Here is a 19100-nt window from a genome sequence, read left to right on the forward strand (position 1 = left end):
TATCAAACTACATTCTAATCATACAATTATATTATTAAAATAACTAATTAGTAACTTGTACAAAGTTTCAAAAATTTCACTTGATACTTAAATTAAATACAAATGTATATAATAACTAAAAATGAATATTAACATTGTACGACTTGCAAAAGAGAGTGGTGATTACGGCGTAGTCAGCACGGTGGACCGTCTTCTTCGCAGAGGGCGATCCGTTTCCATCCATACCATCTGGTAATATTACTGCTCGTTTGATTGAATGATGGAGAGGTTGAAGTCATGGTTGACAGCTGCAGTTGGATGAGCATCATCCGAGTTTCCAGTTGCATGGAGAGATTCAACGAAGCCTTGCCAGACAGCGAATGGTTCCTTGGCAATTCTTCCAAGATGATCTTGTTCGCCTTCTCAATAGTTTATTAACATTCGGCATAATTCTAGTATTGACTGTGTTTCGATTGCATTGGCGACCTCCATGGAGATGAGGAGCACGACTGCAATGGCGGTGAAGAAGCCGAGGACCACGAACACGACAATGGCGACGACGATGAGGACCGCGAACACAACAATGCTGATGACAGCGATGACCAAGATCTCAATAATGAACAAGGCGATGCAGAACAAGGTCCCAACGATGGTAAAGACGATGACGAGAAACTGGATGAAGTAATTCCAGAGCCAACGGAACCATGACAGCTCATGGCTAGTCTCCGTGGTTGCTTCGTCTTGTCGTGGAGAAGGTGTGAAGTTGCACCTCTGATTCTCCTCGTAGAGATCCTCCTCGTAGAGATCCTCATCGTAGAGATCCTCATCGTAGAGATTCTTCTCTTCGTAGAACATTTGCTTCTGGTTTTCCGTAATGTACTCCATGGTAAACTTGGACTCTTTGATTCTTCGTTAATCGAATATGAACAAAGTAACAACGTTCTGATTCTTCGTTCACTCGCAGTTCGTCTTATATACGGCTGACTCTCTTTGTTGTGCCCTACCCAATCACAAGGCAGGTAATTTGTCATTGGTCAAGATGTGTCGTTGGTAGGGGTATTCAGGTACCCGAAATTACGAGTACCCGACTGTTTGGCTCGGGCTTACACAAAGTCGGGTAGCCCGACGATTTCGGATCGAATTTGAAAAGCGACTTGTATAAGCCAGACTCGAACCCGAAATTTTGGATACCCGCACATCCCTAGCCATTAGGCAAAGATTAGTCGCGTTAAATAATTCTGACAATTACTTTATGAGCCTAATGGTACTACCCAGGGATGCGTCCTTTCCATTACGTTCATGCATTCATTAGCTCAGGTAAGAGAGTCCTTTACAACAGTGTTGTGTGAAGTGGACAAGGAATACAGGATATTACAAATTCAAAAATTTATTACAAAGCAAATGAAAAAATAGAAGTAAGTGGAAAATATTAGAAAATGAGACGTGACAAGGACAGTGTTCGACAAATGAAGGACGACCAAGAACATTTGAGAAAAACATCGATCGTGTAGGAAATCGAATATACTGTCTTGATGTGCTTCGTGAAACTAATGGTAATATAGAGATATATTAAATGAAGCAGTAAAAACATAAGTATATATATCTCATTTTGTAGTAATTTTCACTTATTTGTCATTTCATTTGCCTCCGTAATAAATTTTTGAAATTGTAAAGAAACTTTATGGACATTCTGTATATTCACGTAAAATAGTAATTAGGAAGAATCATAATGCTTCTACAATTTCAACTGCATGTTAAAAGTGTCATTTATAATTTTTCAGGTAGCAACAGCCTTAATCCCTTTAAAGATCGCGCAGTTCCTAGGAAGTCTAAGAATCCTTTGTACCTGTTTTATGGTTTTATGGTTTTATGGTTTTCCTTTAATGTGAATTTAATGACTATCGATTTTCTTTACAGGAGTTGAAAAATGAGTGTATTACTCTTCGATGTTAATTTTGACTTTGCTCGAGTAATTCATTCTTCTAAATCTAATATACACTCCTTTAATTAACTCTTTTCAATGATAGAAGTGATTGATTCTGTGTAACGTGTATATATTAACACATTGTCGACCGGTCACGATCATGATAGTCAATTTTCTTAATTTTGCGGATTAATGAAGTTACTTAATTTTAAATGAATATTTCATGGGATCACGATGTCAAAAGGATTATTTGATGTAAAACATCAAGTATAACCGTGTACAAAGGATGAAAGAAGACTTGGTTTGCAAACTGTTATTTTCTTTTTCTGCTTTCTCTGATATTTTTTCCACATTGCATTGTAAACTTTCGTGGAAGTTTGAAATTTTTGAAAGAACATTTCTGTTTCAACAAAATACCGCGCTAGTGAAACATTTCGAGAAAAGAGAACTTTCAAACGGAATAGAATATTTCAAACGGAGTAAATAAAAGAACTTCAGGTTACTTGAGGCAATTAACTCGGGATGAAATTTTAAAAATAAATTCTTTTATTCAAGTCGAAACGTCGAAAGCATTCGACAATTTCATCGAATTTTTTCGAAATTTCTTTCGGATCTCTTATTCTTTCAAATTTTCAATGTTGATTCGAGATATTTCAGGCAATATGTAATATTTGCGAAGCTATATATTAAACACCACCAAAGCACGATGAAAAAGAAACTGTTTATTTAATAAGCATGTGAGGCCAACAGCGTTTATTTATTGACAAGGAAACTTTAAAAACGCACTGTTTGAGCGATAATCGACGACTGGTCCGTTATTCATCGGTTCTTTTATATCATAAACGAGAGCTGCATTGTTAAAACCATGTTAAACAAAGCGACATCGATCGTACATATTTAATTCAAATAGAAATAGATTCTAGTGATAATTCGAAAATACTTTATATATTTAGAACAACTGATCGAAGAAACTTCCAACAAAAATAAATTTTATTCATTTGTCCTTTTTTTCAGAAAAGTAACAGAATATTCTAACAATCTATGATATTTGTTTAATACATTTCGATATTTTTGAAGAAAAAATTCGTTTGTATTTGATGTTTTATCCCGGAGCAATTTCATAAGACTCGTAACAATAGTTACTTTCATAGAGACAATTCCCATTGGACGATAAATTGAATATGCAGATTATTTTGAAGAATAGCGATCTCGTTTCTGACTATCAAAATGTCTTATAACATAGAAAATCGAAGACAAAATCGACAAACAAATCAAACAATTTTTCTGCTATGAGACCAACTAAACGAGGTATTCGTTTGACTTTTATATCTCTTTACTTCACAGATTTCCATTTCAAGTATAGAACAAAATTGAACATCGACACCCAGAAACTCTTTCAATATTCCAACTACAACGTAACGTAATTACACTTTCATTGACAGTGCAGAAAAGTGCAGTTTCCTCGACAACTCTTCACACGATTTACGCGGAGGTGACACGTGTCGAAGCGTCTTCGCCCCTAAAATATGTTACGACCGCTGTTCATAGTAGCGAGCGGATCCCATCCATCCGCCTTGGCGCGGCGGCGAAGTAATTTCGCAAATCTTTCTAGGTCGCGCGATATTAACGGACGGCTGGAAAACGAAATATCACGCTTTCCACAAATTTTCACGACTTGCACCGTCATCCCCGAGACACGTGTCGGCTAGCGCCCTGCCATGTGTGCCGTACATGTGAGGCCGGCAAGTGTCTAGAATCCTCTGGAGGAGAAGAACAGAGAGAATTGCTGTAGAGAATCAGCTGCGAAACCTACACGCACACGGTGTATCTCTCGTGGAAAATTTTTTTACGTTCCTGCTCTTGATGAATTTTTTTTATATCAATCTTTCCATCCCTGAAAGATGTTTCGTTCGAAAGTCTTAGGGCACTTTTGTTTTTAATATTCATACTCGTCGTGGATTATCGTATGTACATGTTTTAGAATATAATATTAATATATTAAGAGTCATAAAGTATGTGTCACATTTATTGTATTTAATTATATTCTATGTATTGTATTTAATTCAATGTTATCATACGTATTAGTATGTAATATATCAATAAGTTTTTATTATATAAAGTATGTTTCAAATTTATTTTGTATGAATACAACAATTTATATTGTATATTGCATATTGTACGTAATTTATAATTTATATTGTACTATTTTTGTTGTACAAATATGGAGTAAAATATGTTCTAAGATTGAGACAAGGGATATATACAACATCTCACAATGTATTGTCTCAAACATTTCTTTCGCGATCAGAGTTTGATCGACATCTCCCATACTCTCTGGATATTGTCTCATCTGACAATTATTTGTTCATTTTATTAAAAAAATTCTCTTCGTGGCCAAAGATTTGGTTTAACAAGTGACATAAAAATTCACCTCGAATAATACTTTATTAGCAAATTACAAAAATTTTGGAATGATGGAGTTACACTATAAAACACTATAAAACATAAAATATTGTATCGATATTTATTATCCATTAATAAAACGAAATAATCTTTCGGACAATCTAATATTATGTACTTCCTGAAATAGTATGTACGTTTGTACATACATATATACCAACTCACGAAAGTTGAATATCAATTATTTTCTTTAAACACTTTTATGATTTCATTACTCATAAAAATATTATAAATATAATATTTCTAAGAACATGTTCATTTCGCTGTTCCAAATAAATAAACAGAATATCCAATAAACATCGAAATAAATCATTCTTCTATATATTTCTCTTTCAATTTCCCAATTATCATCCAAGTCTAAATTCCTGTCATTTCTTTTTCACTTAACGAACCTATTACACACATCAGTCGAATTGTTCGGAATCGGTACTAAAGCGAGAGCGTTGACAAGGATCGTCGCGAACTACTCGGACAATCGATCAAACCTTCCCCCCGGAATGCAAAGACACTTTGGTGTAGAAATCGCGAATCTAGGTCCGCCAGAGACCTAACCCGAAAGTTAGCTCGGCGTAGGCTCGAACGATCGTAAATTCAACGAAACGACGGGAAACATCCGGCCAAATTATACATCTCATAAAATATTCCCGACCGGTTCCCCGAAGCAAGGCAGAAAGTATTTCGCATAATATCTTCTCGAACCACGCGGCGGAGAACCATGGAGGAAGACGAGAAGAGGAAAAGGAAGCAGGGCGATACAAACCCCTCTGTCGAGTTCAATCGGTCGCGCGGCCGTCAGAGCGAAGGAGGAAACGCAGAAAGGACGAAGGGAAACACGGCACCGGCCGAGGGGAGAGGAAGAATAAATACGGCAGAGCAGAGTTCGAAGGGAAAAGGAGGAACCGGCACCGCGGTTCCCGATACGCTGATACAGCGGAAGAACGACGCGAAAAGAACGGCACAATATTTCAATATGCTAAAATTATCGAGCGTTTCCTCCGGCTGTACTTCCGCTAAGTAAAGCTTCCAACTCTTTGCTCTCTCTCTCTCTCTCTCTCTCTCTCTCTCTCTCTCTTTCTCCTCGCATCGACGGTTAACGAGGATTCGTTTAACGTGGCTGTGGATTTTCACGGATCGATTCGAAGCGATTCGCCGAGAGTGGGTGTACGATACAGGGAGAGCCAGCGGCTTGGAAAGTGTTTATATGATTTTATTCACTGAATAATCGCGAATCGATGGATTTTTTTTTTCTTTTTCTTTTTTCTTCATGGCGCAACGTATAAGTCGGAAGACGCGCGTAAGTCGCCGGATGGACACGGACGGAATGTTGATTAATCACTTGCGCTGGCAACTGATTGCGGACCATAACGAGTGACCAAACCGTATACAATAATTCGTCACTTTCATTTTGAACTCGTCGGTACGATAATCACTGGATAGAGATTATTGAGAAGTAATAAATTTATTATTTGTTTCGCCTGGGTTATACTTAAATATAGTTAAAACTGAGAAAATATTGCAATTTTGGGACAAAAAATTCTCAACGTGCGTGGCATGTCATTCCAGCGCAAGAAATTAAAACGTATTGAAGATACGTTTAAGGTCGTATCAGAATCGGCCAGTCGTTAAGAATTAATAAAACATCGCCGATTCGAACGAGCATGAAATTCCACGGGACGTTTTCATCCTCTGTTGGAATTTTAATTGGCTGATAGCAAGTGAAAAATACTGTTTTTCTGGAAGAGGAGATTTCTCTTTCCAGTATGTTTGCACGAGAACGTACTCCGCTGATATAATTCTACTACCATAATCGTATACCGTTTGATAATTTCATGTGTAGAACTGTGGTTACCTCGATCCTCATGAAAAAGTGACATATACCTAAGTAGACATAAGTTTGCTTCTTTTTAATTACACGTAGAAATTCAAGTTACTTGAAAGAAATCACTTCATCGTATTGTGACTTTCAAAATTAACTCTACTATAACTAGTATTGTACCAATATGACACTACGTCAATATTAATATAATCATCAGCATTTTTGAATAAAAAATATACACTAGTTCACGAATATTCTGCGGTTATCAATACACTGAAGCCCTAAAAATACTCGTCGCAAAATTGACAACCAAACATGGAGAGAACGGCTAGACACGTCGAATATATATATATATATATATATATATATTACCATCACTATGACGCTGAATTCCACCTAAGTATGTAACAGACCGCTAGGAAGCAGAAAGTAAAGGGTGATCCACCGGTACGTGACGTGTCTCTCTCTTTCTCTCGTCTCGAACACCGCCGGCGAAAAAATGCCAAAATATACGACTCGATTTTACGGTTCGACGAGCATGTCCGGCGAATCTGATTCCGAATCCGCTATCTCCCCGAAGACTGACGATATCGACTACTGGACCCGAGTAGCTGCCCCCGCCGCCGCGAGAAAGGAATATGGTCCCCGGTGGTTTACGCGGCCGGGGGAAAATAGAACCGGTCCCGATGTAACGCTCCATTTCGATATCTCGATATGACGCCGCGCCGGTACACTTCCTTTTGATCCTGCAACCTCGCGTTCCACCGCGTTACACCGGAAACACGTCCAGGGGTTTCCTGCAACCCTGTCCGCGGAAGAATTATTGTATTATTCGAGGAATAGAATACGGCCAGTTTTCGATTCCGTGTCCGTGTATATATATATATATATATATATATATACAGTGTGTCGAAAAAGTATCGGCTTTGCGTGTTTGTTTCGGTACCAAGTACGTTTCTTAGTTAGTGTCTTTTAGCATCTAAATATGAAAAGTGTATTTTGTTTAGAACTTTCGATGGCGCATCTTGAAGAAACATGAATTGGCACCGAGTCCATTAATAATTTATTATGATATTACTGTTATTTTAATTTCTTGAAATTTTATAAAATCGTAGAATATCATAATAATAGAAGAATATCAATAGAATTTCGTAATACAAGACTTTATTATTATTATCAAATATTAATATAATTAATAATTAATTTGGTTGAGAAGAATTACAAATGAAATAAAAATACAAATATTATTTTTGTTATACTTCAAATATTCTGTGTATTAATAACTATTCCACAAATGTCTTTTGTACAATCTCCAATAATGTCTTTCTCGAATTATTCCCATTAATTGTACAATTTCTCCGCGCGCGAATCTCTCCGTCAGAGTGGAAAACGTTGAATTTACTCTCATCAAACAACAAAAAAATCATACACACGAATCAAAGAATCGAATTATTGTGTTTACTTCAAAGAAAGAGAACGTTCCAATACGTTTTTTCACAAGTGTGTATGTGTTTATCAATCTCTAATAATGTTTTCTTTAAATCATTTCCATTAACTCTACAATTTTTCCACAGTTTTTCCAATCATTCCCCGTCAGAGTGAAATATTGAGAAAAATATTGAATTTACTCTCGTAGCGTAGTTTATAACAAAGATATTATACGCGTAAATCAAAGAATCGAATTATTGTGTGTGTGCGTGTGTGTACTTCAAAGAAAAAGGATGTTCCAATACTTTTTTCATAAACTGTATAAATATATATGTGTGTGTGTGTGTGTGTGTGTGTGTGTGCGTGTGTGTATGTGCGTCATCACAGGCCAGAATCACGCCGCGTGACAATAACGAATGACCGTTCGTTCCGATAACGCGATCCCAAAGTTGATACGCAGATTGCCCGTTTTTTGGCCCCGGCTTTCTCACGGCGATGTTATAAATAGGCGTTGATACCGACCGGTAATAAATATCGCGTACGCTCACTGCCAGGTTCGTACGTTTCCAGTGTGTTCCGGAGGATTTTCAATGGCAGATTTCATGAACTGGATGTGGGATTTCGATGTGACCGGTTGCACGACACGCTGTTTGATTTAACGATTTCACCGTTGTGTGAATAATTGGGGGGGGTTAAGTCCCCGCGCAAACACGTCGAAGAGCGTGACAGTTGTTTCGATGGATCTCTCTTCAGAGGAACGATATTCCCTTCCACTCTTCAATCCAAAGATCTGAGTCCTCTCAGCTGTTGACTTTGATAAAAGATATTAAAATTATTTAGTTATCGGTAACTTGGGGACGAACTTTTACTTTCGAACATAATCCCAGCAATGCGTAATCTGCTTAACATTCAAAGACACGATGTGAGAAGAAACCTACGGGTTTCGACTTTAAAACACGAAAGTATAATTGCGGTATTATTATTCTAGAAATGCGACGAAGTATATTTAGTATTCAAAGACTTGTTGCAGTAGGAAGCTGGTGAATCTTGATTTAAAATATTTATGGTTATATCTGCGGTTCTACGGGGAAAACGTGTCACGTGCTTTCGCATTCGAGTTATTGCCATTCGAAGTTCCCAACAACAGTTCTTCTCATTAGCCACATCTATGCTTGTTCACATAAATTTCTTCGTTATGAACATTAAATCATCCTATTCAAATGAAAATTTTTTTGGAACTATGGGGTTTTGTTAATTTACATTGCAGAAATATTAGAATTGACCAATGTTCGATTGATGCAAGTTTAATTTATTTTATAATATGATTGTAGTAAAAATACCACGCAGATAGAAAGGACTATACATACCAGTTGTCGAATTAACAGAATAAGCTAGACGCAGAAACGTAGTCAATGTTAGTTGTGACAACAGCGTTTCAGCGTTTCTGTATCTGATGTATGGATAAATCCCGTTGTAATCCAGCACTGTCATTACGAACAGAGCAGAATCTGCAGTATCGGAATACCTACTATTCAAACGTTCTACTATTGGAACAGTTTGGTATCCAAACGTTCTGTTCTCTGGACAGTGCATTGCCTTCATTGCCATATTGCGAGAACAACGCTACAACTATCTAATTATTTTATGTAACAATATAAACGTAGGAATATACCATGCTGATCGTCGAGAATTGACGACGAGAACTTGGAGAATAAAAAACTCAGAAAAATTTGCAACAGGTATCCAAGACGAATTTGTGACAGTGATTGTGATCACGTTTGAGAAATATTCGAAGAAAGAAGGGACACGAATACAGAGAATGACAAAATTGGGAACGAACGAGAATATTTTTTAGAAATGTTAAGGAAAGAGAAACTGGACATTTTTTCCAAAAACGCAGTTCGAAAACCACGATTCCTAATTAATAAACATTCACATCCGAAAGAGATCAACTCCCAATATTTTTGCAAAGGATCGACGTTCTTTCTCCCGAAATTATCTACATATATTTATTTATTATATATTTAAACGTATCTACACATATTTATTTATTATGTATTTAAACGTATCCACATATATTTATTTATTATATAATTAAACGTATATTTAAAAACAAAAGAACCTCGAAAAACGAAATGTCCCAAAGGACAATCGCTCGCCGATATAAACGCCGGGGCCAGTTTCAAAGGTTGAGCCAAGGAAACGATCGGAAATCGAAGAGCCCTGACTCTTTCAGACTCTTGCAAACACTCGCTGAAAGCGCGCTCGTCTCTCGCGACTCGATCGAAAAATTTGTTCTTCTTTTCTTTTTTTTTTTTCTTTTTTGCTTTTTTAAACGTTGCACGAGCGTCGGTCTCTTTGACGATGCAACCTACTGGCTACTGACTCCACTTCTCCAACCTTGTGCCGGACGAGGCAGATGTAAGCGGCTGGGAAACTGGAGGGCGAGAGTCAGTCGGTTTAACCGGGACACGAGCCGAGAGAGAGTGATTCATCGGCAGCAAAGAATTCGGAAGTTCGAGATATCGCGCTGGGCCTAAAGAGGAAGGGGAAACCGCCAGGGCGTTTTAACTCGAGCACTATCGTAAATTCGGGTCAGGTTGAAAGCAACGACGCGATGGCCTCTATCCGAGGGAAGCAGGAAACGGGGAGATATCCTTCACAGGCGAAGGATATCCTGCAGGAAACGTTAGCTCGACGTGACGTTCTGTTCGCTCGAGGTGACTGCTTCATTCGCTGAAACACTTACAGAAACTTTCTCTGAACACGACGACTAGGTCGAGGAAAATACCCGATGAGGTTCATTGGCGTTTGTGTTCGTTGGTGAATTAAAAAGAAATAGGTATTTCAATACGATACGAAGAAGGATATAATCTGATGGATCTAAAGATATTAACTTCATGATGTAACAACTTATGAAAATACATGGACATTCATATGTTTTCTTGCTTAGTTGTTATATATACATTTATTAATATTTATTATATTTATTATTAATATTTATTAATACAGTTACTAATATTTTTTTAAATGCGTAAAAGTGCGTGGCTATTGGGTCAAAAAAATTGAATAAAATGAAATAAATCACAGAAGAGAAGGACTATCCAGATATAAACGGGATACTTACGAATAAATAGATGATAATAAACAGACATGATGCTCGTGAAATTGATCAATTTTTTCGATCAAACAATCGAACGTACAGAAGTGAATCGCACGATCGCAAAATCAAAAAAGCGAACGCGTATTTGTTCGGTCATTTGGCGTTTTGATTTCGTGTGTTTACGCGATACCGCTTGCTACTTCCGGGGCTACGCGACAACCGTATACGGTTTCTGTATGTCCGCGGCTGCTATGAGTTTTGAAACATTGTAATAGGATTCCCCGTTACGACTCATGTAACATAAAGGACTTACGCGGATACTCACCTGACGTGGAAACAGGGATGAAAAGCTGCCGGATTATCCTGCGGCGAGAACTTCGGTAGAGTGCCGTGAAGGAGGGCGAGACGTACCACCAGCAGCACACCAAACTGTGAATAAAAGGAATCCTTTAACAATCGTGCATGCTTAATTGTTTCGAGTAGTATTTGTTTTGCGATTTTTCCCGCTATAATATCGTATGATATTATATTGTTGACAAATATTAGGTATTTAGAAATGATAAGGTAAATCTTGGCGAGATATTTTTTTTGTCGTCGTAGGTTGATCTCGTAGAGATACGTAGCAACAGACTTCAGGATTTTTAACATAACGTTGCCAGTAATTTTAATATAAATTTTTATATTATACTGTAGACTTTAATAAAATACTTGGAAATTTTATTAACAGGGTGTTTCGGTTTTACTAATTTTACTAACTTGTGGGACCCAATTCGGGAGCTGATTGTACGCCTAAAAATAATGAAGAAAAGTCACATAAATATATGTCCTATCTGTCTTCGTTTATGAGATATAATGAATTTTCTGTTTTAATTACTTTTACTAAAGATGCTCGAAATGACCACCTTGCATTTGTAGACAAGTTAAGAAACACGATTGTATATCACTATTGTTTCAAACAGAGTATAAAAGTTGCATATATATGTATATATTTATTTTAAATATTATTATATTAAAAATATAAATACAAGGGATGTGCCTTATTACTGCTAATCAAATTTCAAGAGATTCTATCTAACGCACAATAAAATTTTCGTACGATATGTTCGCTGAAGTAACCGTAGAATACACGTCTGACCAAATACGGCTTGTACTACTTAAAATCGCATTCTAAAAAAAACATTGAATTAGACTATTCCATTTCAATGCGATATTTTTATTTACACACTCCATTAGTTAAACCCTTGTAATTTATTGATATAAAAATTGTTAAAATTCATAACTCGAGTCATCATTAAAAATATCGAACGAAACGTTTCACGCGTTTTGGTAATTTCAATCGCAGTATCGACCCGAGTCCCGCAACGAGTCCCCTACGAACTGCTTCACCAACATCCACGAAACTTTAAAACGCGAATTTTCTACCTGCCGTTTACACGGCTCGAAAGATGAATGAGAGTGAAACAAAAGGGAATCCAGATTGCGGAAGAGCCTCTTACTAGCCTTTTCTGCAGAAGGCTCTCGACTCGCGGCTCAATGACTCGCTACACTGCTAGAAGCATTGGAAGGTTTCATTAGCCAGCTTGGAAAACGGGAAACAAGAAAACTCCAGGGTTAGAAATCTCACGCGGAAATACGCTATCCGACTTAGTTGCGCGCTGGCTACTTCTTAATTAATTCGGGCAATGACATTTTCGTTACTTTTATATCCCCCGCATTATGGAACGTTTCAACGTAGCAGAAATTTGAAACGAAGTGGAAAATTGTACGAAACGCTAGTTTGATCAAGAATGACTAACGAAGTGCCCAAAATAAACGACTTGTAATTTTTGATGAATATTATTTAAATGTAAAACAGTGTATTTTTAAAGATTAAAATCTCTCGTAATTAAAATCTTTCGTAAAATGTGCACTTAAATAAAAGCTTGTGTAGTCCATTGTATTATAAAGTTTATAAAGTTATAATAATAATATATATAAGTTTATAAAGTATTATAAAGTTATAACGTTTAACTAATTGTTTTACTTTAATACTTCTGATGAAAATTTCATATTTACGTTTCAATTTTACGTTAAATTAAATTACGAAAATTTCATATTTACGTTTCAATTTTACGTTAAATTAAATTGAAAAATATGAAACGTATGGAAAAATATTTTAGAATGTAGTTGTAGGATGTCGGATTATTTATGGATTTTTCGAATAACTATTCTGATATTAAAATGCTTTCAAGAAAACTATCTACACGTGTATTTAGCGTAACTTCAAAAATAGTAGACTATGCCCATAGCTATATATATTTTTCGTTCAAAAATTATAAGACAATTTTTACACTCGTTTCATAATTAAAAGAGATTAAGTAACAACTAGAAGATTATTTATTATGATACTTTAGTCAAAGAATACATAAAGTAATTAACATACAAAAAAATGTTAATACAATTCAAGATTATCATAATTTCGAAAATATTAAAAATGAAAAAGGGAAGGGAACATATACAAACTTCTTCTATGTAGCATTAACTCACAATTGTAAACAAGAATCATTTCCATCGCAATACGTCAAGATATACGGGATAACATTCCAACGGGATGCCAACGGTGTAGAACGAGACGTCGTCGTCGTCGTCGGGCGTTTACGTACGAGAACGACACACCCCTGGGTTCTTTGGTCGCATTTCTGTCACGTCCGATAGCCAGGACCGGCCCTTGCCCACGTTCTCCACGATGGAGATCGCTCTTTACGCCTTACTCTCCAACTTCGCCACGTACGCGCGTCCCTCTATCAACCCTTTCTCTTTCTGTCTTCGCCAGAGTTTCCCCCGTCCCACGCGCCTTCCGCATCCTCCTGTTCGGGCGTGTTCTTCGTATTGGATGGAGAACGAGTGGATTCTAGAAGGGTTCTACAGCCGGACAATGTCTGCCAATCCAAGGTATTCATATTCTTCTTCGATCGGCGAAGCCACCGTTACGTACGTGCACTCGATACACCTATCCTCCTATCTCGACGTCTCGAACAATCTCTCTCGTTCCATGGGCGCCCGCCGTCCTGCTGGCAGCTGACGTCTTCGTCTCGTCGAAGGAGAGAAGGGAGAGGACATATATATATATCGCGTTACGTCGGCAAGGAGTCGGGCTTGACCCACGGCCACGAGCACCAACAACGAGACAGAAATTCAATTTCAGTAAATATCCGATGCGCGCGGAACGTCACTGGACCGCATGCCCGCCGGAATTCCCTCTTGTTAGCCTTCCGGGAATGCCCGAGGTGGTATTATAACCTCTCCCTGCACACGCCTGGGAATATATTTCTCGCGGGAGCTCGACGACCATCCGCTCTGTCGCGTGTTTTCATGCCGGGTCGACTCGCGTTTCATTTTTCCGTTCGTACGATGGATATTCGGCGTTGGGATGGTTTGATAAGATCTCGTTGTACGAGTGTCTCTATACGAATTGTCTCTATTGACTTTGGATGCGATACTTGATGCAACGATGCATCGCGAGAACAGAATGTGTGTGTGTGTGTGTGATGGATGATTTTCTGAGATATTAATATGTATTGTAATAACGATATGCTGTATATAATAATATATATTAATATAATAGTATAATATAATAGTATAATAGTATATTATGTTATATACTAATATAATAGTATAATAAATAGTATAATAGTATATTATATTATATATTAATATAATAGTATAACAGTATATTATATTATATATTAATATAATAGTATAATAGTATATTATATTATATATTAATATGAGCGTTAATTTAGTAATATAATAGTATCGTATTTATATACAGCATATCGTTATTACAATATACTGTATATAAATATAATACTATTATATTTACTATTATATTTATACAGTATATTATTACAGTATACTGTATATAAATATAACACTATTATATTGCGATACAATATTATTGCATTATTATATTACAATACGATATTCAAACGATTTTCGATAAAGAAAGCTACATTAACATTATTATCATTAACATATTTAGTATTATCATATTTAACATATTATTATTAGATAATTAGTATCATCATTAACATATTTTATTCAACCTCGAATTGAAGTTTCAATTCGAGAGAAATTTTAATTAGAGCTCAATTAGACGAATTGCTCGTTGAATTTATTCATTTCTCTATTTTTATTTCTTCACGTAATGGGCAAAACTGTTGTAGCATATTTTAGATACTCCAATAATAGCGAGCCTCCATTTACTATACGAACACCTGGCAAAATTCATACGAAAACGGAGTTCTTGATTACACGTGTAATTAATTTTCTTGCGAGAACGATCAAAGGCACGTTGCGTCGTCACGTTCCTAGATCTTCTGTTTCCAGCACTCTGTTTTGGAATCTGTTAATTAAACGTTCCCGTTGTCGGCAAACGAAAACGGTTCGCAGTCGCGTTAAATCAGTTAGACGGAATTATAATTACACGCACAGCCTCGAGATAACATGAGACGCAGGCCTGAGATTTAAGCAAACCAATTGACTAACAATAGACATACTGTAGAGGCAGTCAACAACGCTTATCCCTAATGCATTGGCTTATCGATTGTTACCGTTCAAGGAGCGTGCGTTCCGTTGTAACTAAAAATAAATACTGCTCGATCGAAGCTAACACATATCTCAACGAGTATTGATAATTGGTTCGTTGGTTCGTTGAACTAAACCAACGAAAAATTTAATGACGAACGATGTGCGAAACGAGAAAGGTTGTGTTTGTATTGTATCGGCGAAAATATCTAAAAATTCATGTTAATAAACTTAATTAAGTAGGATTTTTAACTGACAGTTTTCATTAAAAATCTTAAGAATAGCAAGAATACGAGAAATCCAATTTTTTCAAGTCGACTCAAGGACTAAAAATTAAAAATATGAATATTGTCCCAAATATATATATATAAATCGCTTTTTAACTCAAAAATACATTACGCACATTTTAACTCTTTTAACAAATATTTAACATTTTCCAAACAATATACGAGAAGAGAAATTTCGAAGTAATTCATTCATGAACAAGATTCAAGATTCAAGAAAATTTCCATCTAGGTTCCCTAAAGCCAATCTAAAACAATATATGTATATATCGTCTTACAACCAATCGCCAAACAACCCTGTAACACGAAATCCAACCCGGGGTTCCATCTATGTAGGGCTGAACAACCCTTGAAATTCAGTGTTCCTGAGGGGGAAAAGAACGTCAAGTAACTGTATCGAAAAGAATATGCCTTTAGACGTTGTAAGTGGTAATAGGTGGCAGAGAAACTGGGGAGGGTTGCCCTCGCATGTTTCCCTTGTCCCTTCACATAAATTAGCATAACTCGGAATACCGTTCACCATCTACTTTCCATTGATAATACATTGTATACCGCCATAACTTACTACGTAAGTTACGATACGAATTACGTGAAACACGAAAACGATCAGAACAAACTGTGTTGAAAGAGCTAATTTTGCCCCTGCTGTCAGAGAGTGCTACGCAAGTATCTAGACTTTTGTTAATTATTTGTATCTTTGTTACATCTCGTACACGTTATATTCTTATTCTATTAGCGAGCAACACGACCATACAAAATAATTACCTATAACGTAAATATCAACGGGCGCGTGTAAAAAAGAAACATTGAGAGCGCGCTAGGCTACGTTATTATTTTGTTTTGTTCAATTGAATGTATTGTAATTTTATGTACAATTGTATTGAAAATCAGTCGAAGGACATATCGTCTGAGAGCCAATTGAAAAATTCGCGATTCTAGGGGATAATGGTTACCCCAATCGGACGTTACGAAGTTATTCCTGAATGGTAGAGGACCCGGAGAAACTTGAGCGAGCAATTGAGACTCCTGCGAATGCACTTTGCATGTCTTTAACGACAGCTCTCACGGAAATATCGTTTAAATTAATTCGCCACTGCGAACAGTCAAACGATTGATACGATCGCTCACACTCCGTGAGGTAGGAAATTTCTGAACAGTTCTCTTTCATCAGTCACGCTCGAGATAATAAAATACACTACCTATATTCCTTTAATTTTCAATACTCAAGTCGCAGAGATACGATGTAAATAAATTTTCACGTTTAGCCTTCATTTATATGATAATTTACTTGAATGTGTATCGCGTGTCACCAAAAAGATGAATGTGGCTGGTAAATAAATTTTTAAAATATTGAAGAAAAATATGTTTCAAGAAAAATAGTTCAAGTTGAATTTCGAGACTGTATAAATATGAGAAATCGATTTAAATTCCAGTAGAAAAACGTAGTTTTCAAATTCATGTCATTCCTAAAATTTTCAATCTGATATTTAAACACCGGTTGACCAATTACGAGGAATAAATCGATCATTCTCCAGGAAAGTTTCCTCCGTTTGAAAAGCATGTTCGTGAAAAAAATCAAGTCTGTTACGAGGCAGAGAAGAGCAACAAAACTCGAGTGGATAAATGGTGGCTCCGCGGCCATAACCGCCCCCGTTACTACCACCTCGCTGTCTCGTATTTCATCGTAAGTCTTCGAAAGCCGTGATCGCTTTGCGCCACGCTGAAACAGCCAAAGCAGTTCCCGCGGGTTTGCCAACGCGACTCGAGGGAGGCGAGTTAATCTTACGCGATCGTAAAAGTGAACTCCTCACGTCTGTATCTGCATTAACGGTCGTCAAACTTACTTAAGCCAATGAGACGTTGCAAATATCGCGTTGCTCGGCCGAACAATAAAAACGGAAGATATCGGTCGTTAAGAATTAACGACGCGGATCCGTGACCATTCGCAAACAGCGCCACGGGCCTTATTAACGATCGACGTTGCTTGTTTTTACGCACTAATCGAGTGTTTTTGCTGTTTGCCTACTCGAAGCACAATAGCATACTTTCAGGGAACTTGTAAACAGACATTTGTTGTGTAAAATGTTTCGAGACTTCGCTAATTCGCCGGGGATTTAACGAAATAATAAGTAAATTGATCTGATAATTTGTTCAACTATAAACAGTTTTTTATCGCGTATTATATGTATGTAGTGTTGCTATTTTAATAAAGAAATCGTACACATATTCGTACAATAAATATTTTTACTAAGGAACGAGCATCTCACGTGAACACAGAAATTCACGTGTGTACTGTTCCGGAATTGCATTATTATCATTATATTGATAAAGTTTGGAACAAATCTAAAAATCTGTATAAAACATTTTGTAAAGATCACACAACATGTGTATTTGCACTGTCAGTTATATCCAGTGGAATAGTAAATCTGAATTTTTATTCGGGTTATGTACAGTAATAAATATTCAACGTATTAAATGAAAGAATTTTTTAAAAATTGCGAAACGTAAAAGTACGTAAGTACATATATGTGTACATGGAATGAATGTATGTAGATTCAGTTCGCACGTGATCGAATATCGTGCCTATATGCAATGGATGCTATGAAATATCGAAATTGATAATAAGGTATATTTGGTGTACTCATACACGAATACAACATAATAATAATATAATTATTATCAGATACGAAATATAAACGTGGAGTAGAAATGGAAAATAAATGAATTTAATATTGAATTTAAATAACAAATTATCTTTACTTTACAAAGATGAATTAACTTGTTTACAAATTAGGGCCTTCAGTTTCACTACAAAGATCGAACCAAAGGAAATCTCTTCTTAACGCAATATTATATTTCTACAAGCATAAACTTGCATTCCATTCCTATTCACCTTCCATTATGTAAAATAATAGTATCCAAGTTGTTATTATTCCATTGTAACTAAAACTGTTATTATACTCCACGCTTAATAATATAAAAATACGAGGGGAAGCACCGTCAAAAATTAAGCTTTTCACATTGTTCGCGTCTCGGGCATTTAAAATACACATTCAACTAATTACCAGGCAGAACTTGCGCCGATTTACCGCCACGAATCGACAATGGAGCAGCGACGGCCGTTGCAGGCCGGAAACAATGCGCGAAGCGCGAGGCGTCATGTCGGAATAACATCCCTGTTCTCGATCGAGCGTAACGAAGGAACTTCTCACTCAGTGAATTTTCAACTGCTCGCTCGTTTGAACAGTTTCGTTCTCTCGCTTTTTCTTTCTCTCTCTCTCTCTCTCTCTCTCTCCATTGCACGCGCGGTTTCTGCAATTATTCAGAATAAGATACGCCTAATCAATTCCAATGACGTATCAGAATTGGTTTGCGAAATTTCACTACTGGCGACGATATCAAATCGTTCCTGGGATTTTTTTCTTGTCGAAAAAAGGTGAGAACATTTCCGAATTCTACGCGGAATGACGAAGTGGCCACCGAAATCAGTTAGTCGTGTTAATAAAGCTTTCGTTTCTCGTGAAAAAATTCGCCTTTCAT

The 19100-nt window shown here is 36.7% G+C and overlaps 1 protein-coding gene and 1 long non-coding RNA gene across 4 annotated transcripts in view; one reads left to right on the forward strand and one right to left on the reverse strand.

The window, feature by feature from the left end:
* Positions 1 to 19100, reverse strand: part of LOC122527605 (protein O-mannosyl-transferase TMTC1-like) — a 348996-nt gene that overhangs the window by 143891 nt on the left and 186005 nt on the right. For all 3 annotated transcript variants that reach the window (XR_006306375.1, XM_043651935.1, XM_043651936.1), the window contains exon 6: positions 11036 to 11139. Coding sequence is in view for 2 of the 3 variants with exons in the window: in XM_043651935.1 (XP_043507870.1) it covers positions 11036 to 11139 (104 nt within the window). In the remaining variant the exon portion in view is untranslated. The remainder of the gene's footprint in view (positions 1 to 11035; positions 11140 to 19100) is intronic.
* On the forward strand, positions 1191 to 12717 carry LOC122527606. Its single transcript, XR_006306376.1, has 3 exons — positions 1191 to 1274; positions 3805 to 3806; positions 12708 to 12717. It is a non-coding gene; the product is annotated as an uncharacterized LOC122527606 (long non-coding RNA).

Source organism: Frieseomelitta varia, unplaced genomic scaffold (assembly GCF_011392965.1).
Source record: "Frieseomelitta varia isolate USP_RPSP 00005682 unplaced genomic scaffold, Fvar_1.2 scaffold_228, whole genome shotgun sequence".
Lineage (NCBI taxonomy): Eukaryota > Metazoa > Arthropoda > Insecta > Hymenoptera > Apidae > Frieseomelitta > Frieseomelitta varia.